Source organism: Centroberyx gerrardi, chromosome 8, assembly GCF_048128805.1.
Source record: "Centroberyx gerrardi isolate f3 chromosome 8, fCenGer3.hap1.cur.20231027, whole genome shotgun sequence".
NCBI classification, from domain to species: domain Eukaryota; kingdom Metazoa; phylum Chordata; class Actinopteri; order Beryciformes; family Berycidae; genus Centroberyx; species Centroberyx gerrardi.
This window is the reverse complement of record NC_136004.1, coordinates 29,280,657-29,302,621: the sequence shown is the minus strand read 5'-3', so window position 1 is coordinate 29,302,621 and position 21,965 is coordinate 29,280,657. Positions and strand designations below refer to the sequence as shown.

The window sequence follows — 21,965 nt, the reverse complement described above, 5'->3', positions numbered from 1 at the left end:
TTATCTCACAGCCACTTTGTCATTTCACGTCTGAAGTATTTAGAGTCTGGAGCCAATACAACCGACTGAGATTGTACCATTTTAGGACTTCACCTATCACAGCTCTGTGCCTTTGCTTTCTCATTCTACCCACGAGAGCTTGTTTGCTGTTGCTGAATTATCTAACAGCATTGTTCCCATATTGCAATTCCTTCCATGTACTCATTTGCTTTTTGTTTGCCTGTCTAACTTTGGAACAGCTCACCTAGCCATGAGCATAAACATTTAATTATTAATAGCGCTGTATTTGCCATCATGACAAAAACAAACATTAAAACCGAACACATGCCAAGATGCCAAATTGCAGTAAATACACCAAGGAAAGCAATCTCTGTCACATGAAACTGACTGACTGTCCATTTCATGTGTGAGTGTTTATGTAACTGCTCTGCTGTTCGGTCCTGCCGTGACAGATGAAGAGGCATATTGCAAGTTTGGAACGTGACACACACACTTGTTGTGAAAATCTGTGTACGACTTTGAGGATTATGCTCTATGTGTGAAGTCCAGCTTGTTAATTAACACGACAGAAGTCTCATTGATGACTCCTGTGTGAATCAAAGTATGAACCACCAATGCACAGAAGCTACGGTTACATGGTTGTTTTAAAGTGTGCTGATGTGATGTGAGAAATACATTACTCTACATGATGGGCATCAGTTATTTGAATGATATGGCAGACAACACCAACCTCGCGCCTGAAATATCATTTTTCAGAAACACTCAGCAATATTGAATATTTTTGATAAGGTGTGTAGTTCTTTACAATACAATCTACAGATCTAGACATTTTCTGTAGATATAGTATATGGCCGCCTGTAGACCTGAATATGAATATGCTGTTTTTCTTCATATTCTCATTTTCCTGTAATTTGTTGTATATGGCATGTATAGTTGATACTCCATATATTTAATATTTCTGGCTATATTCTCACATCATGCTGATATTTCACTCTTTTTCTCTATCTCCGTAAGTTCTACTGCAACTACTGCTGGTATTTTGCACACCCTCTTTATGTATCCATAGTATTTTTTATACTGTCATTCATACATTTGTACTTATGTGAAATTGTTGGTTGTGTAGTTTATATATCCCCCCAAGGTTTTTGTTCAGTTGAACGCATCTTAATAAGCTTTCTGGAGAGGTAAGAGACTTGTGTCGTGTTGATGAACAGGTCAGGAAGACAACTGAGCGAGGTCTTTGTCCAGCTGCCGTCCAGGAAGGAGCTCCCAGAGTATTATGAGCTGATCAGGAAACCTGTGGACTTCAAGAAGATCAAGGTACGTTGACGACGATGACCCAGACTGATGTGAATGAGGAATAGGATGATGGTGATGATGATAGTGGAGACAAGAAGAAGTATGATTAATCTGCAGCGGTGCATAAATTTACTACTTTGATATTGTTAATAAACAAACTGATGTGATATATGCAGACAGTTTCTGATGCAAAAATTGTCTTTTTTGGCAATTAGATGTTGAGAACTTCCTGTAAATGGTTCAAAATAAATGACCTCATTAATTTGAACCGACATAGACAAACCATACATCCTCTGTGTGGCCCAGGTGTCTAGTTTCTGGACATAAAGACTGACGAGGCTGTGATTATTATAGTGGTTTCAGTGTAAAGTACAACTGGTTTTGCCATACTCAAAGGACAGCTAAGACAACTCACATCATTGCACGAGTGCAAATTGAACCACAAGAGTCTCAAGTTGTCAATCATGCCCTATTTCTGATGCTGTAATCACATATCACGCCCAAAGCAAGTACAATTAATTTCACAATGCATCTAGTATTAGTGAAATTCAAAAGTAAAGAATTTTACCCAGTGGCAGCATGTTCACTTTGAGGGATTATAATGAGGAAATATTCGATTTTCAGTCCGCTTAGAGCCATTTTACCCAATTTCCTGGTAAGATAGAATGGGCATGGAGTCAGTAGAATAGGTTCAAACAGATGAAACATAATCCAAAAACCTGTTCTCAATTAACACATACATAAATAAACATTTTGCAGCTTATTAAATATACAATATGTTTTCGAAATGTTTGGAATTGTATTCTGAGAGAGTAAAGGGAAAAAAGTTTGCAGCCTTGAATTTCACAGTAGTTGCAGGCTGAGAGGAACGTGAGGAGAATGAGAGTGATCAGCCTGCTGCTGCACGCTGCTGCTTCTGTGTCAACAGGACCGTGTGAGGAACCATAAGTACAGGAACGTGGGCGACCTGGAGAAGGATGTGATGCTGCTCTGTCACAACGCCCAGACCTTTAACCTGGAGGGATCCCAGGTCAGAAACCCCAGTGGGACTTCTTTTGTCTCCTTCATCCTTCATTTTTCTTTATTTCTGTCCCTGCGGTGCCAAATCATGAGCCATGGAGCGCCGACAGTCTGCAGCTTTTCATTCCAGCTAGGGCTGAAAGATATTGACAAAAAATGTAGTTGCGATTATTTGACAGAATATTGCAATTGCGATTTAAACTGCAAAGTTTTCCTTGTCATAATTTTTGTAGAATGTTCAAATTGTTTAAAGAAACGTCATTTTGTTAAAAAAAAATCTAGATGTCAGTGTGCAGGATTTACTGAGTTTGACTATGATGAAAGGTTTTCACCAATATTGCACTTGATTCATGGACCAAAAATTACCTGGAGGTTTAAAACACCTTGTTCACAAATCCATTTTGGACGCTCCTCTCTCTAAGGCAATTAATTGCAGAAGTTCATATTGCGATTTCGACTACAGCAGCTGATTTAACTGATTGGTTCCTCCTCTCTGGTTGAAGGTCTGCTAATCAGTGGACTCATCTGCTGATTGTTAAAAAAAAAAAAAAGTTTCGATTTGTCACTTGCAGACAAGATTTCCTGCCAGCGTCTGCACATCGAAACCGAAATTACCCCTAAACCTAGATTAGGGGGAATGAGACACTCTTCTCTATAGCAGCCCCCCCCGGCTGATGGGACGGGTGTGTTCTTATGTAAAAACCTTGCCTAGTGCAGTTTTAAGTTCTCATAGTCTTCTGTACTTACCCCTACCCACATCTGTCTTGCATCCCTCCTATCTACCAAACCCATTTCTCTTTATTCCCACCCTATTCCATCTCAGACCAAGCTGTTTCGGGAGCTTTTTGTGCGATCCTGCCTGCCTGTTTCTTTTCCAGATATATGAAGACTCCATTGTGCTTCAGTCTGTGTTCAAGAGCGCCAGGCAGAAGATTGCCAAGGAAGAGGAGAGCGACGAGGACAGTGAGGATGATGACGATGAGGAAGAGTCGGAGGCTGAGGGTAAGAGAAACCCTACCTCTGGGACACGCATACAGATACACAGTCTCTCTCTCACACACACACACACACGTATCACCTCATTTAAATTCTACATTGTAAAACCAGTGAGTGCCTCTCAAGTTTGAGATTCACTGTGCCATCATCCCATTGGGACCAGTGTGGAGTACAGCTGCTGTCAATCAAACTGTAGAGCAAAGAGGGAAATGTGATGGCAACACACATGAATGGATGATGAATAAAATTGTAACTGCACTTCAGCAAAAATAATATTTCTGGCTTCAAACTGAAACTAGTAGGAAACTTCACCAGAAATGTTAAAATTGCTATTTGTGAATCAATATTTTATATTGAATCAATAGCAAAAAAAAAAACTTTTTAAGTAAAAATAAGTAGTCAAAAGTTGCAAAAGACAAGACATTCTGTTGACCACCATAAATGCTAAACCTGTCTGGTTTATAGGATTTTGTTTGCTGAAAAAATTAAATGCATTGTTTTTTAATAATTGGGGTGTTTTATAATAATAGGCATAACAGCCGATAAATTAAATTATAGTAGTTTTTAAGGCAATATTTCAGTTAAACATAAAATCACGATTAAATCCCATGAGCATTGTCAGTCTCCTTAAAAAAAAAATTATAGCAAGTGCCGTGTTGATTTATAGTGATCACAGATGTAGTCACCCAGTCTCCCAAGTCTGCGTCTGGGTGGAAATTTACGCAAGACTAATCATATGTTTTCTGACTGAACAAACAATGAAATAACCAGATATGTAAAACTTCATCTGACTCATCATGAAATATGGCTTTAAACCCCTCTGTCTTTCCCCCCTCTGTGCTTCATGCAGCCAAGTCAGTGCGGGTTAAGATCAAGCTGAGCAAAGAGGAGCGCAGCCACGACAAAGGCAAGAAGAGGCAGAGCCGTGGGAAGGCCAAGCCGGTGGTCAGCGACGACGACAGCGACGACGAGCAGGATGACAATGTAGGTCACTCCGCACCGAGGCGTTTTAGCATGTTGTTACGACATCTTTCAGGAAAAATAACTGTCACACTGCCCCCACCGTCCAGGATAAAGCAAATTCTTCACCTTTGGGCAAAATCCACCGCTTTGAATTTGCAGCAGGTCACCTTTATTTGAATTTAATCCTGAGTGAACACACAGGGAAATGAATACATATGGAAATGACATTGGCATGAATTGTAAATATCTTCTGTCATTCCAATAATGTACGCTACCGCAGCTCGGGGAAACCTCACAGTTGCAGCAACCTATCGCTAATGTTCTTTTCGCAGAGATAAACCTGCAGCCGCTACATGTAGAAATACCATGTCGAGTGCAGTTTGACAGCCTTTATCGACACACAGTGGCTCTCAGTCCTGGTTGTCAGGACCCACAGCTCTGCTTGTTGTCATTCTAGCCGTCTAATCCGGGAGCATTTTACACCTGGGATGCAAGAAGAATGCAGTTAATTGCAGTTAAAGAGGAACTAAACCCCAAACCAAGATCTGTGTAAAGAAATCTGTGAATCTAATGGTGAAAAGTAGGGTGCTGAACCGGCCATCTGCGATTGGCTGATCTTCGGTGCCAGGTGATGTTGCCACCTGTTGTACCCTACAGAAGGTGACATCACCTGGCACCAAAGATCAACCAATAGCAGATGGTGATTTCAGTAGCATGCTTTATACCAATAGATTTCAGGCTTTACACAGATTTGGGTTTGGGATTTAGTTACTCTTTAACTAGCTGGTAGGAGAGAAAACCACCAGTACTTTGGGTCCTGAGCACCAGGATTGAAAACCAGTGATGTAGCACATCATGTCAAAACGTGAAGGTTTACAGGTGCAACACTAAAGTCGGACAAACGAGAGAAACGGCAAGTAATGACCAGAAAGCTTTTGTGTTTTGGCTATGCTCTGTTACAGCTGTTAGTGTAATAACCTTCCATTAACAAAGTAATCCACTAATGTAATAACAAATTGCAGTTAATAGAGTAATAATCTGTTAATGTAATAAATCTGTTAATGTAATAAATGTCCCATACAATACAAGTTACCTACCATTAATGTAACTCTTTTCATGTTAATGTAATACTTATTAATTAATTCATACTTTTTAAATTATTAGGTTTTAACAAGCTGTTTGAAACTTTTTAAAAATAAGCTGTTTACAATGATCACTTAGACCTCTTTCATACATATTTATCCACTTTCAGATGTAGCACCATAGTTAATAACCAAATTTGTGAATGGGTGACAGTTGTGTATTTCTATTATTAGATTATCAATTCAGCTGTTACATTTTTTGAAAACTGAAGATGTCAGCCTTCTCTGTAGTGGAACAATTACTACATTACCAGGAAACAAGTTATTATGTTAATTATTCATGGGATATTGAAAATGTGAATAGATTTAATACACTGCTAACTGCAAATTGTTATTGCAGTAGTAGTTTCTTTGTTACATGAGCAGTTGCGACATGCTCTTGTTCTGATAACCTACTTGTAGACATAATGGCGTCATTGAGCTGAAGAGGACATGGAGAGAAAGAGGGAAGCAGGAGGGGGGGGGGGGGGGAGAGTTGCAAAGTCTCAGTGTAAAAAACAAAGGAATGAGCGGCAGTAAGTAGGTAATGTTTATTTATATAGCACCTTTCACAGAGCAGAGTGTGCTTCACAAGAGTAAAATTTAAAATTGACATTTAAAATAAGACCAGAAAACAGTAAAAAAAAAAAACCAGTAAGACATAAAAACAGTTACAGACACAGAGGCTAAACAAAGGCCGGTCTGAAAAGATGAGTCTTCAGCTTCAGCTGCTTTCTGAAAGTGTCAACAGAGTCTGCAGATCTTAAGTCCAATGGAAGAGCGTCCCACAGGTTAGGAGCCACAGTTTCAAAGGCTTGATCACCTTTAGCTGTAAGTGTAGGGCGAGGGACAACCAGTAAGCCCTGGTCAGAAGACCTAAGTGACCTGCTTGTAATGTAGGGATGGAGCCTGACCATGCAGGTATCTTTATGTGATTACAAGAACTTTAAATTGAATCCTAAATGTGATGGGAAGCCAGTGTAACGAAGCTAGAATGGGTGTGATGTAAATTGTCCTGCTGGACCTGGTCAAAAGCTTGCGGTAACTCATGTAAACATGGCTGGATGGATTTTCACTTCTCTAGGTCACTGTAGGCTTGACACTGACTGGGCAGTTTGGAAATTCTGCTGTAATAGAGGAACAACCTGTTGCTCATTTAGTCTCATACAGACTGTAATGAGATATACATTTACATATGTATTTGTACACGGACTAATCCCAATTTTACCCGAATTCACCCCGCCTGCTTTAACTAACTGGGAAACTGGAAACATCAGGTGCATGTTGTCTCATTACTGCATGGCCATTTTGGCCAGATTTTTTAAAGCAGCTCCTGGAGTGTTCATTTTGTTATTTTCAGTGAGTTTTGAAAGAAGACTAATGGGCCAGACTGCTTAGCGCACAGGGGAGGGAGGGATCCATGGGCGTTCTCCCACAGATCCTTTTTTTTTTAATCTCTTCTCGTGATAATGTCCAGTGTGTTTGGACAAAAGAGGGAAGACTTTTACAATGCTTAGGGGTGCAATTACATGAGTACAGTCGCTCTTAGGGCTATTCATGCCCAGACTACACTCAGTTGTGTGATATAACTCAGCTTGGGTACCATCTGAGCATCATCCTCTTTATTTCTGAACAATAGCTTCACAGCCGTTACATAGCACATACTGATTGGCTGCTTATAGTATGTCAGCTTTCATAAGGTGTTCCTGTAATACTACGTGTTGAACAGTGTGTCAGTTTATTGAGCAAAATTTAAAGGATAATACCAGTGGGGTTTTTTTTTTTTAAGTTTGTGCCAGCGGTCCAGGTTCCTCTCTGGTTTCTGCACACAGTCAGCATAGTCAGAAGAAGCCATTTGCTGCCATTCATTCTTATACAGTATGGAAAACAACACATCACAGTAAACATGAAGCCTCAAACTTTCCGTTTTCTCCTTATTTCATTGTGCTGAGTCGAGCGTTTTCATTATCTCAGCGCTGCGTTACGCTCCGCTCTGCTTCCTGTCAATCAGCTGACACCCACAGGAAGAAATGAAAGTCTCCTCCAGGAAATAATCCCTCAGAAACATGTCGCCTTACAAACTTTACTGTCACGTCCAGGTCTTTTTTTATTTAGGGCGTCTTTGTTAATTTCAAGTGTGTATTTTAAAAGTAAGGAAAAACAAGCACACGACAAGACACAGACAGAAGTAAATGGGCTTTAACTTGACACCAGTATTCTGTTTTAATAAAAAAATAAATAAAATACAAGCACTCCTTGCAGCTACCACTTAATACTGTAAAATATGCCTTGGGGTTAGCCATGAAATCTTGTGGTGTGAAGCTGTTTATCAGCCATTTTATGCTGTTTGTTATATGCACCAGCCCTCCAAGGATTAATATTAGGTTTTACCCACCTTCCTGTGTGTCTTTCCTCCTCTCTGGTCGAACAAGATCAGCTAATTGGCTGCCGGCCCACTATGGAATATGGAATAGGACATTTAGCCTGTATCCACCAGCCCTAATGTACCTATTATTGATGTGATTATCACTAATTAGATGTCTGGTTTCCTCCGCTTCCCGCTCTCTTCTCTCTCCTGTCCTGCCTGCCATACTGTACATGTAAGTGAAACCTTGACCTTATTGATTCATATATTGATCGCCATTTCAGGTCAGAGAGGTTCAAAGCATTTTCGTCTGACAGAAGCATAGTGCACCGAATCGACATTTTCCTGTTCTCCCTCTCCCTGTTTCTCTCGCTCTCGCTCTCGATTCGATTCCAGTTCGGTTCAGTGGGCGCTTTGTTGCCGCGACCTGGGGAGTGAATACGAGCGAGACGAAATGAATGACGTTATTCTTCACCAATCAACACATTTTGCAGCTAAAACTTCACACTTACTCTTCTCACCACATACTGTAAATACTCCAGTGAACTGGGGAGGTTGGTGAACTTGGGGTGATATTTATTTTTATGTCCTGGTTAGTGTTGCCTCAAGACCCGAATTTTGACTTTGATACCAATACTAAGTTTAATAACTAAAAATCTGATACCATTACATGATGTTACATCATCACAGCTCATCACAACTGTGGTTTATTTTAAACAAAAGCACCATGGAGAGCGCCATAAATTCAACATGAATATCAATAGCTTTAAAAAAGAAATAGTTCAATATAGGGCTGAACGATTTTGAAAAAATATCTAATTGCGATTATTTTGACTGATATTGCAATTGCGATATGATTTGCGATATTAGAGGGAATGATAATTTTTACATCATTATTCTCATTTTCATTGAAAAACGTATTAAAATGATTATGGTGTGATTTTTGCGGGGATCTGTACCAAACAAAGATGTTTTCTTAAGTCTGTAGAATATGATGTGCAGGCCAGGACATCTCTGCAGCACGACAATACTTAATTTGTAATGGTATTTTGACACACATTTCGCCTTTAACAAATATTGCACCTCCTGCGATTTGAAAATTGCAGTAGGCCATATTGCGATTTTGATAAAATTTCGATTAATTGTTCAGCCCTAGTTCAATATTGGTGCCAGTTTGTCAACCAGTTTAGGTGGACTGGGATCCACTTCAAGACTTGGTCAGCTGTTTGTCACTGTTGCCACTTTTCAGCTGTTTGACAGCTGCAGTCCGCTGTCAACAGCCAGACTGACGCTCTTCTTCTTCTTCTTCTTCTTTAAACTATTCCAGTCCACCCGTCCTCCACACATATACGCCCTCTGGTGGCTTACAGAGCACATTTGGTCAAAGTATCGAACGTTTTTAAGATTAAATATCAAATGCAACCTCTCACCATGATATCGAAGTAGTATTGAAACTTCGGTTATCGTGACAACACTGGTCGTTTCCACCGACTCTTTACATTGTCACTGGATACATGTATGGAAGTTACTGTTCTTACCATTTTACTCTTCTTTCTGTAGACAGGAATATTCTGTTAACTGGTTTACTCAGAGCAACAGGGAGACTCAATTGCAGGGTGTTAAAGGTTAATGTGAACATCTTAACCCCAATAAGAGCTTAACCAGAGCATGGCCAACAGCCGGGTTATAAACGCGGTGATTTTCTCCGTCGTCTATCAGTCACGGCGGTAAAATACTCTCCGTTTAGTCAAGTAGGAGTCTAGTCTCGCTCGCCCTCTCGCTCACTCCTTCCCACTTCACTGCAGAGGAAGACCTAAGTTCCCCTCCCTGCATATTAAGTTCTTCAAACGCTCCTCAAATGCCCGCTCGCCCCGCCAGCCTCCGCAGAAAGATTTCTCAGGAGCCCAGAAACAGAGTCTAGACAGGAGGTGAGGATGAAAGGAAAGGGCATCGGCTTCACCTTCGGACTTCCTTCCACTTCCACAAGAGCACTGCTCTTTTGCTCATTTCAAGGTGCCGATGTATTCCGCTTGTGACGACCTCTGCCTAGATCCTGTTGATGCTCTCCCTACGGAGGATAAGCCTTCATTACACTGTTGTTGTGTGTTCTCTCTCTCTCTCTCTCTCTCTCTCTCGCTCTCTCTCTCTCTCTCTCTCTCTCTCCCCCTCTCTCTCTCTCTCTGCAGGATCAGTCAGAGAGGAGCAAGAGCGATGATGAATGAGGAAGGGGATGAGAGGATATGAGATGTTTTATAGCACTTATCAAAAAACGACTGTATCTTCTATTACTCTTGTTCAGGTTCATGTTGTTTTTATTTTATTTTATTTTTTCCCTTTGGCTGTCCGTAGTGCATATTGTATGGTCTTCCCCTACCAGCTTGGAAATGTATTAGCAATGAGAGGAGGAAGCTCCAGCAATACCGATCTGTGTATATCCCAGATTGGAAGAATCTATTTTATAGTATATTTTTTAACTCTATGCTAAAAAAAAAAATAAAATAAAAAAAAAAAAAAGATTTCAAACTGTATGGGAAAGATTTGGTCATGGTATACCAGCGGTTGCTTTATTTGTAATTGCTTGCTCGCACTTTTACAAAATGAAAAATGAAAATCCAAATTGAAATAATTTGGATTAGAAACAAAAAATATAACCTAGGGCCTTCCAGATTAATTTGAAGCGCCACTGGCAAAAAGGGTAATTTAGTTGTAAATTGTTTGCAGCTTTTACAAAGCACGTCCAACTCAACTTTACCAGACAGTGCCATATGTTGGAACGTGGAGAAATAACAATGAGACAGTACAATTTCAAGAGAATAAACAGGAATATATATAGTATGTATGTATACATATATCTCTTACAGCCAATAAGACAATCTCAGTCAATGCCTGATGACCTACAAATTAATTTGACATGGCCCTAATCGCTTAATGCTTTTATTTTTATTACTTTTTTAAGAATGTTGTAACCTTGCATTATAGAGGCGGCACATCTTTTAAGTAAGTCCATGTACTTCATGTATCTTATCTTGTCATGCTTTTCAAGTTGTGTATCGGAGCGGACCTTTATTTGAGCTTTGTTGTGATAATCTCTCGATGCAGAAAGGAGCGACCGGTTTGATTGATTTAGAAAACGTTTGGCCTTCTGAGGCTCGTTAGTGAGCGCAGTATGATTTTAACCAACAGATCCGAGGAAAAGCAAACTCTTTATTGAATATCACCAGCATCTAACCGAGCAGTAAATGTAGCTTTTCCAAGAGTCTGAAAACATGTTGCCAGTTGCCAATATATTGCACCATGCACCTATTGTAGCAAACAGATTGTAAAGAACCGAGTCTCAGCTGGATTCTTGCAGCTCATTATAGCTCATCCAGATTAATGACAGCACACTATGGACAACTAGAAATATTGAAAAGAAAGCACAGTATTATGATTTTAAAAATCTAACAAATTTGAATGACATTGAATTTGACAGTATGTGTTATGCAGTATATTGATTTATGCGTATGGATTGAAGTGTTTTTATGTGTTCTTTAGTATTTTTAAGCTCCCATATTATTGGTTTTTATGTTGTTTGTAGCATGAACTTGTTTGGCAATATACTATATGTTCACTTGCAGATATATCCTTTTTGTATGTGTGATCTGTGCTAGCCAACTCTCCATAAGTGTTACTTAATCTTTGCTTTCTTTGCACAGTGTCTTTGTGGTTGTATCTGATACCCCAGGGCAAATAAAATCTCACAGATTTTCAGCACATGATACATTATGTGTGTCTGTTTTTTTTTTGGCAGTAGGTTGATGCCTCTCCTCAGCATTCATAACCTTACAGGATAATTATTTTTCATGCAATATTCAGATGATTCTTTGGTCTGTGAGCCAGATTTGGTGACTGATGACTTGAAGATGCGACAGTGGCACTGGGCCGCAGCCTACATCATGAATACTATAGAAAAACAAAGAAAAACAAAATCCAAGGCACCCTTCATCGAAAAAGGTTTTTCTATGAAGGGTGCCTTGGATTTTGTTTTTGTTGTTTTGCTTTTACTCCATTACATTGGCTTGTTCAAAGAACAGGTTTAAAACATACAGTGCTCCAACAAGTTTCAACATTGGACTTCCTCAGAGACAAAACTTCTAACAATTCCATGTTCATTGGGCTGCTGCCTATCCATAGGTTGTAGGCCTACATAAAGGTGTGGTCAAATAGCCATTGGTCAAGCTTTGCCCCCATAGGGTTAGTCAAAAAGCGAATTACATACAAAACATTTAAAACCCCCAAAAACTTGACATCCACATCAAGCAATGATTCAGAACAACAATCACATAACCTAACTGGACAGCCCAAGAAAATGTGTATATCATTAGTCAGCCAAGTCATATTGTCACCGTGGCAACAGTGATGCTCTTGTACCCAAATGTCTTTTCATGATCGTAGTGGTAGTGATAATGACATTCATTTTTGTGTGGTGTACAGTATTATAGATTCTAAAAGTGAACAAGTATTTTCCATTGAGATGATTTATAACAGGGTTCCCATGGTCCTTGAAAATCTTTGAAAGTTGGTGGATTTGAGCAAAAGCAAATACGCCCTAAAGGTTTTTGAAAATGAATGGATGGCCTTGCTTGATTTGTTATTAAAATACGGCACCCAAATTCATCAATATGCCTCGGCTGTCTGGCCCTGTCTCTGTCCTTGGATCAACCCTTCACATCCTGAGGAAAACCCTGGGACGGAAATTTGCATTGAAATAGCAGCAGCGTTCAGTTTTAAAAGGATTTCACCAGGATTTGACAAGACTTGACAAGATCATGGATAAAAAAAATGAGACCTCTATGATGTTTCATTTTCACCAATGTCAATGTCTTACCCCAAAACAAACAATTTTGAGTCCTTCAATTTGTTGTCCAATTTCGTGTGGTTGGTGCACCAGGGACAAGGCCATGGACCAGCCATGGGTTCGTGCCTGTGGTGTGCTCACTCCTCTGTAGAGCTGAAAATAGACCGAAATACCGAGACCGAAATAACCCAGTACCAAGTAGTATCGAAACTTCTCCAGTCAAACGATACCTGCATTCGATACTTTTTGTACACAGATCTAGAAAAAAATGACTATTAGTATGGTTTTGCTCGCAGCCAATCACCGCAAGTGTTCTTCGATTTAATGCGACGTGTGATTGGCCCACTACCGCAGCAGCTACAACCCATACAGTCTGTGGTGAAGTCGAGCGCGGTGTATGTGACGGAGTTGGCAGTTCAGCGTGCCGAGATGCCACCAAAACGTAAAAAAAAAGGTATCGAATGAAGTACTCTATTGGTATCGGTATCACTTTAAGGGTACTGGTATTGGTACTGGTATCGTACGTAATTTTTTAAACGATACCCAGCCCTACTCCTCTGGGTCATCATTCATTTCTGGTGAGGCGATCAGTCAGACAACTGGCCTTAGATAGCTACGTCCATCTTTCTTCAGAACCTCAACCTTTCTGATCTTCCCATCCAATCTTTTGATCACCGTTCTTATCCGGCCTATTGGCCACAAAGCTCCAGTTTGGTTTGCATCCAAGACCAAGGGCTCGTTCTCAATATGTGTTCTTGTGCGTTCTTGTGTCCTCCATGACGTATTTTTACGTAATATCTACCCAACGAAGCACAATTCCAAGACAAAAGAACAAGAGGACGGAGAACGGGTAAAGATCCCATACGTTTCCTTGCCAGCTGAGGATGCGTCGGATGGTGACTCGACTGACGAGAACGAATGGAAAGCCCCAAGATTCATTGCGAGAACGACGCATCACGTCCGAGCAGCGCTGTGATCTAAAATACAGAGCCAGCTGAAAAAGGTGGGAAAATTAACAGCTGTGCGTCTTAATTGATCACACGCGCAACGTGAAGCACACAGTCCATCTGAAACTCTCTGTGCTTACTTTCATAAGAAGTTCTCTCCACAAGGTCACAAGTATATCGACTTGGCATTCTTGGATTTGATAATCAGCCACGGGTTCATGCCTGTGGTGTGCTCGCTCCTCTGGGTCATCCTTCATTTCTGGCGAGGCGATCAGTCGGACAGCCGGCCTTCGATAGCTACCTCCATCTTTCATCTGAACCTCAGACGTTCTCACCTTCTCTTATCCAGACTGGAATGATTGCAGCATGTTGAGAAACGATGGTTGCCAACATTCTTTTGCGTGTGTTTATGTGTACATTTTATTATTATCCCCATGTACTTTTTCCTATTTATATAAACAAGTATGTAACGTAGCCATTTATCATTCTGTATTTTGTTTTCTGCATTGTGTATGTTTGCTTTGGCAGCATGTACTCTGGTCTTTCATGCCAGTGAAGATAATTTTGAATTTGATTGCCAAGCAACACATACGCATGAGTGGTGAATTTGGTTGGTGCATTAATATTTAATTGTTATGCAGTCAAAGGTGTGCATTTATCGGATATTTTACAATGGCTTTGAACCTTTGATCCGTTTTTCCAGTCAATATTTGGGAACTCGATAAATCAACTGTCTCCCAAAGCTCAAAACCACAGAAACAAAAGATTAATTTGTGATATCACCAAGACACACAACCTGGAGCAGCTCCATTGACTATGAATAGGAAAATGACTCAGTGGACTCAGGAGGGTTTTGGAGCTTTTCCACTCCGCTGAGATTTATTTCATAGCAATGACAACCAATCTGATCCCCCGCTGGGATTTTCCCTCTCATAGCCGTCTTTGTAAGAACATGCCTTACCATGTTCACCTTTTAGCTCACAAATACTCCTGCTGTTCACCATCTGAGTCGATTTGTTTGACAGTGTTTAACTATCACACTGTGTTTCTCTCACTGCTCCCAGCGATTAGAAAACGGTTGAGAAGTGTGTCACACCACCAAGAGTGTTCAGTTTGTGGGGGGATTTGTAATTACGTTCTAAATTGGAGCAGCTAATTGCTTGCAACATGGGAGCTTATTGTTTTGTTTTGTTGGTTTTTTTTTTTTTTTAACCGAAGAGGAGTTACCAGCAGTAACAGCAGATTGGGGATATGCTTCTACTCCTATTCATCATCTAGGTGATTAAATTTCAATTTGTTACTTCCTGTAAGTGGTGAAGTGACCATACCCGACACCAGAATTTAATTTGGGCAAACTGGGAGAATCAGTGGGGCCTCAATTAGGGGGGATGGGATGCTCTCTGCCTAGTGCAGCTTTAAATGGGCATTCAGTAATTTATGACTCTACACCTCAACCTCTATCAGCAACCTTGCAACACTATTGATAAGCCTGTAATTAACAAAAAGAATAGTCACATTTTCACAATAGTAGTAATAGTAATAGTAAGCTAACTAACTAGAGCAGAGATCAGACAGAAACGTCTCAATGAAGAGGTAATATATCACAATGCACAATAATACTGCGTTGTCATTTGCCTTTTGGCTTGATGATGAAATGTATCGCAACACCAGTCGCTCGCTCATTGCACCAGTTGAAAATGCGAGTAAGACCGAGTTTTTGTTCTAAGACAGAGTTCGGGCAGAAAGTGAGTTTTGAAAGACAGAAATCTCAGCGCCTAGTGAAGAAATTGTTGAGTCATTTGTATTGATCAACAACCCTATCAATACCCCGCAGATATACAGTGTTATGGTTGTGTGCTATGGGACAATAAAAGTGTAGTTATTTCACCTGTAAACTGGTGGAAATAAGGTCAGGAGGTAGTAAAATATTGAGAAAGTGCAGGAAGAAGAAGTAAATATAGTCTTTGGCTCATTTTTACACACACACCAGTTGGTCCAGCTTACCACACACACACACACACACACACACACACACACACTGGCCTCACATCCTCACCTTGTGTGACCTGTTGCCTCAAGCAGGTCAAGAAAACAAATTGTCCCAAATGAAATGCTTTTTTTTTTTTTTCCACACTGCCTTCCCTCACTTTGTCAACTTTTGTTTACCAGGCCCTTCTCCCAGGAATAGCCTGGTGTAAGGTAAGTATATAGACTGTGGGAATACACACTGAACAGTCTTGGGTCACAGAAAAATAATAATAGAATTTCATCCCGAAAAATGAGATCTTCACACCTATTCTCCCTAAACTGTTGATTTAAAAATAACATTAACATGCAGTGGAATACTGCTTCAGTTGCATTCTTAATTCACATGCTTGCAAAATGGTAACACTCAAGAGGATATATGTATTTCTAAAATACTGTCTGCTGAATAACAATAACATTTATCTCCAAAATGGACATAAAGCATTTGGCAATAAAACCCTTCATATTTTGTGATGACATTCAGTGATATTCCCCTTAAAGCATTTATTTAAATATAATATCAAGAGGAAATCCTAGAGGAAGCAAGTACAGCGTACATTAACTGGCCTTAAACTAGTATTCCTCCATAGAGAGGTAAGATGCATTTTTAGCCCCTGAAATAAAACCATTTAAATGCAGAGGAATGGATGGCAGCAATTTAAATCTGATGAGTCAATCTCTGTGCCACAACAGCAAACATAGCTCACCAAATCAACCGTCAAGAATCATGACATAAGTATTGGACCTTGGAATGATGGGGTGTGTTCAACATGGCGCCTTGCTTACTGAGTCTGTCATTATGCATTGAATCATAAAACGCTGCTCTGAAAGTGGTTTGAAAAAATAAAAACATCAAGGCACCCAGGATGATTTCACCCTCTTCATTTCACTGTGACAAATGGTGTCAGCATTTTTTTTTTTGGCACAGTGCTAACATGAAGTGTGATCCAAGGGCGTACCTTCAAGGCTGGACTGCTAACACATCAGGGACATCTAGCACATCGGTTGTGATGGTGTTGAAGTTTAATTGGTTCCATTGTGCCAGGATAGAGTTATAAGAAATGGTATCTTCGCCGAAGTCTAGAGCTCAGTATGTTTATAACTGTACTTAATCTCTAGGGTGTGAGTCATTCAAGTTGCTAATTTGCTGAAACTTCGTCACGGAAAGTCAAATTCCCATTTAGCCCAAAAGGATATTTATAGATTTAGAAGCTGGTCTGATATCTCTGGAGCTAACCTGGAAGGTCATCTGTCAAACAGAAAACCTTATATCTGTCTGAAGTTTCTTCTACTTCATTAATTATAAGTGGAATGCCTTAAAGCATAACTCTGGCCTTTTTCACTGTAGAGCTACTTACGTCTAGCTTGCTCTCCAATATAGTTCTGTAGCGTTAATGGACACTCAAAAAATCAATTACATCAATTAATTAATTACACCACATGCATTAATTTTCACTTTATCCGTAACCTGACAAGTTGCATGCCCCTTGCACACGTAGACAGGCAGCTGCAGCCAGCCGGCCAAAGGTGAATGCTAAAGGAACGGGGAGCAAGGCATGACTTTAGATAACTTTCATTTACATCAGAGCAAGCAATCTATATGTTGAAAAAGACATACTTTGGATGCTTTTGGGTTATTTTTGGTGTCCAATGGCCCTATAGGACTGTATTGGAGAGCTGCAGCAAGATTTAGGTAGCTCTATAGTGAAACACTTCTTAATACTTAATACTTTTTGGCCATATAATTAAGCAGCATCTCCTTTCATTGCTATGCTGATGATATTCAGCTGTATCTCTCTGTTAATCCCAGTATGTTGGCTGTATTACATGACTGTTTAACTGACGTGAAAGACTAGATGTCCAAACATTAGCCTTCAGCAAATTCAAACAAAACCAAGACTTGACCCTGAACATATCTCTAGTCAAATTCAGTCCTTTAACTAACTAATTATATATAGGTCCAAAATCGCCAAACTTATCCTTCAAGAACATTGCAAAGATTAGATCATTGTCTTTTAATGAGAGATAACATTTTATACAATATCTCACTGTGACTACTGTCATGGCTTGTTATTAGTTTTGTTCTAGAGACACTTCTACAGACAGTTTCATGTATGATTATGCATTTTTTATGGCCTATTCCTGCTTTATGTGTGCATAGGGTGAAAATGTTTCAAGTTTAGTACTATGTATTCTATGTGTACATACATAATATGCATTCTATATGTAATCTGTATTCTAAGGTTCTTGCCCTATAATCTGGCCCAATAAAATATCCAATGACCCGCTGCTAAAACGTGATCAGAGAAATTAAACACAGCTGTCTAAGATGGCTCGGACATGTGCTCCGAATGCTCCGAGCGGATCACCAAAGTGGCTCTTACATGGACGCCACCTGGGAAAAGGAAACAAGGCTGACCCAAGATCACCTGGCGAAGAACAGTGGAGGCTGAGCTGATGGGGCAAGGCGTAACTAGCAGCTAAAGACCGTGATAGGTGGAGGAAAATTATTGGTGCCAAAGAGCATAAGTACGTAAAAAGTATTCTAAGGTTATCCAGAATCCCCCTTAAAATTGACAACTGACTGTTATTCTTACTTACATTTCAAGAATTTTACAGTCATATAGGCATTAAGTAGCGCTCTGGACTATGACTGGAGTAGCTGGCGTTACCGTAAGGTCCACGCTTCATGGCACCTTACCTGGTTTGTGCGACTCACACAGTGGAGGGCAGAAGAGGGGCCCTCATACAGTACAGCTGGCTGGACCCTCACGCTCCCCAACACATCAAAACAGCTTTCCTTTTTGTATTCCTGCCATTTTAAACAGAGCTTCACTAAGCCGATTCCCATTGAGGAACGACCATCCATCGCCCCCTGTTTATCTAGCTCTTTGAAGTGCCGAGCTGTTACGATAGACTTGAGCCCAAGAAGAGAGGGGCAAATTGGATGTTAATCCTTGTCTGAGCGCCAGAGATGTCAGCTGGAAAAAGTCAGGTGCCAGTGCAATTCCTGCTATTCCTCTGTAGCCTTTGTCAAGGGCTCCACCATCATCACATTCTCCAAGCAGCAAATGCAGGTTCGTCCAATCCCAAACTGATTCAGGGAATTTTGCCGCAAAGCCTTTCTAATGAGTCATGAATGATGATGTGAAAGGGCCAGGTGCTCGCTATTATTAGAGAGCCCGGTTTATCTGGTGTTGTAACCCGTCCACTTTTGAGGCGGGAAACGGCCCTTTCGATTCTAACTCTTGCACAACTTAAAAGGAAGAGCGGGAAAAGGCTTTGTCTCCCTTCGGATTCCGGGGTTCAATACAAGTTTAACGCATGATCGAGAAAAAGGATCGCTTCTCTATGCTGCGCTGAGTCCTGGTAAGCTGCGAAGGCTGCATCACAGACAGGAGGACTCATGCATTAACGTGTACATGGCCATACATGGAGACACATGGCCACCAAATGGTAAATGTAGGTAAAGATTATAGGCTGTACCATTTACCTGTTTACAGTGTCAACTGTAGGCCTACTTATAGTCCTAGAATGCGGGGAAATAAATCAAATGTGTCTTATAAAACACTTGGTGTCAACAAATGTATTTAATTAAAATATATGTAAATTGTATTTTCAAAATACAATGAAGGAACAGTCAATTCTGGCATGTTTTTCAACTTTCAACATTTTATATGAAATTTGTCCAATGTAAGATTACTATTTGCAGATGTTTTGAACATGTTCACAATTAGAGCCTATGGTTTGATGGTAAATGATTAGCTTAGGTATGAAGAACAAATCAGTACAGGTGATGACTCCACAAAGCTAGCCAAGTCGTGAAATATCCAAAAAGTCCAAATAAGTTACGTTACATAATGTAATAGCTGCGTTTAGCTAACTAACTCTTGGCTCCTTTTCCTTGTGTAATGTGTTTGATTTAGAAGTGGCATGAGGTTTTGCTGAGGTGATATATTGCTAGAAAAATGTTGCTCTCATGCTAGCTAGCTAGATGATGCCTCTGTTTAACACTTTGAGGGACGGGGGCCATGTTTTTGTAGCCTACCGAGTACACAAACACACACAGTACAGCATCAGTCATGCTCACCAAACATGAACTAAAACAATCACAGTTAATCAGGTTCGTTCTCACATTCTTAAATTGTCCCATTGCACCCAAAGCATAAAGCTTCAGGGCGTCATGCTGCATTTAGTTCCAGGCATATGGAGCATAAAATCTAAATCCTTCCCAGGTCAGTGGTAACCTGGAGAAACTGGAGCAGCAGCCTTATCAGGGCCGGTCTGACAGACTCCAACTGTCCAGCCAAGCAATGGAAGATATTAAGGTCATTTTTGAAGAAGGCCGTTATAAATAAACAGAAACCAATGCTGATCTCCTCTCACATAAGGAGAGGGCGAACCCACTTCTTTGGGTTAGCCAAAGAAGCCGCCTGCCGCCACTTCCTTATTGGCTTCAAACTCCACCTGTGGTTTTGGCTGCTTGGTTGGTGCACACTGCACATCCACATACCACGAAGTAGCTCAGTGATTTTCTAACTGCAGTGGCTAAGTCAGTGCATCAATTTAAATAGTAATTCAGCAATTCTCTTACCCTGTGTCCAAAATGACTCCCTACTCCCTAAATAAACATTAATTCAAACAACACACAGTTATCTTTTGTCATCATTCAGTGTCTGACGTTAGAATGTCTGTTGCATAAACAAAACCATTTAACGCACCATCCAGCTGGTCTTTAACAAAATGATTTGTGTAGAGATTGTGCTTTTGATATTACGTAATGCTCAAAGACGAGCTACAACTCACACAAATTTCAAAAACATGTAATTAATTTTTATTTTTAGGCTAAAAACTGTAGGAAATGTAAGAATTTTCCATAATTAATAAGTCCACAAGTCCTAATATTCATGACAGTTCTGAAATCACTCATGTCACGGTGCCTTATGCTCGCATGCAGTATATTGCTCGGTACTGTTGGAAGTCAATGACAGACTTTAAAAATGCATTTAGAGAGCTTGGCAATATTCTGGGCCTCGATGGTGATGGAAATCACAGGACAGAATTGACCTTTATCTCTGCCACCAGCACTATTTATCATTTGATGAAGTTTATTTTATTCATAACTCCTCATAACTATTTATGAATGTATAAATAAAGTATCAATCGTCAATATATAATATATCAGTATATATATAATATATACATTTATAAAATGAAGCATAAATAATACTTTTTGAGACTCATGCCTCTTCCAGAATGACCAAGTACACAGTCAGCAGTGCTTTGCTTATTAAAATCTGCTGCTGTGTTTTTGTGTTTTTTTTGTCAGTTTTTTTTTTTCTTAGCAAAACTAAGTGAGTGGAATGAGGAATTAAATGCTAAACGAGTCAACAGGGGGGCATTTTAACAAATATTCATGACTATTGTGGGAGTTGATGGGGTGTGCAGTGTGCACAAATAACCATTATTTATGTTTTATAATAAGAAATATGCATGCAGGTGGCGTACACACTATGTGGCTATTTTCTGCTTTTTGCAGTAGCAGGTTTTCCGAGGTGAGTGTTTAACAAGGTTTTTAACATGAGGCCCCCAGGAGTTTAAGGCATGGAAATGAGAAGAAACCTCTGTGAAGACTGAAGTGTCTGCAGACAGAGATGCTCACAAGTCACTTAATGCAAGTCCAAGTCAAGTCTCAGGCAGTCTGCTTAAACCATAACATTATTTATTATAAATACACCGCCAGCTGGTTATATTATGTCTTATTTAGCTATTCAAATATCAGAAACTGGTTAAGTAAAATGATAATGTAAGCTAAATGAAGCTATAGATAGGAACCACAAGTGTATATCATCACTTAATAAATACATTATACAACCCTACAATAGGGGGGAAAAAACAATGAAAGTTCAGTTCAGAAAGTTAAAAACTGTAATTGGCTTTGTAGCATGAACATTTTATGAATATGTCAAACCAAATAGATTTGGTTTTTGGTTTCATGTCACTCTTTCCTTTTGACCCTCCTGTCTTCCCCTTCTCTCTCTTACTCATCTGGCTCTCAGTCACTGATGACACATGTAAACCCGGACTACAATAAAGCAGGTATTGTTCTAAAACTGACCTGTCCAGGTGTTTGGTAAAGTTTGTTGATCCAGCATCCTTTATTGTGATACTGCAGGCTTTGCAAATTACAGTCTTTTTATTGGGCTCAACAGACTCAGGTTAACTGCAGCTGATGCCATGCTGCTGTTATGTTTGTCTTTTTATCAAAGTGACGTTAAGATACATCATAGTCAACCTAAAAATAAACACATGAATCTTTTTCAAGGGTGGAAGTAACTAATTACATTCAATCACATTACTATAATTGAGTAGCTTTTTTGCATACTTGTACT

At 39.9% G+C, this 21,965-nt stretch overlaps 1 protein-coding gene across 3 annotated transcripts in view; it reads left to right on the top strand.

The window, feature by feature from the left end:
- Positions 1 to 11,515, top strand: part of smarca2 (SWI/SNF related BAF chromatin remodeling complex subunit ATPase 2) — a 63,701-nt gene extending 52,186 nt beyond the window's left edge. For all 3 annotated transcript variants that reach the window (XM_071917803.2, XM_071917802.2, XM_078285051.1), the window contains 5 exons: positions 1,215 to 1,320; positions 2,228 to 2,329; positions 3,198 to 3,321; positions 4,166 to 4,299; positions 9,951 to 11,515. In XM_071917803.2, coding sequence (XP_071773904.2) covers positions 1,215 to 1,320; positions 2,228 to 2,329; positions 3,198 to 3,321; positions 4,166 to 4,299; positions 9,951 to 9,986 — 502 coding nt within the window. In that variant the 3' untranslated portion in view covers positions 9,987 to 11,515. The remainder of the gene's footprint in view (positions 1 to 1,214; positions 1,321 to 2,227; positions 2,330 to 3,197; positions 3,322 to 4,165; positions 4,300 to 9,950) is intronic.
- The last annotated feature ends 10,450 nt before the right edge of the window (positions 11,516 to 21,965 follow it).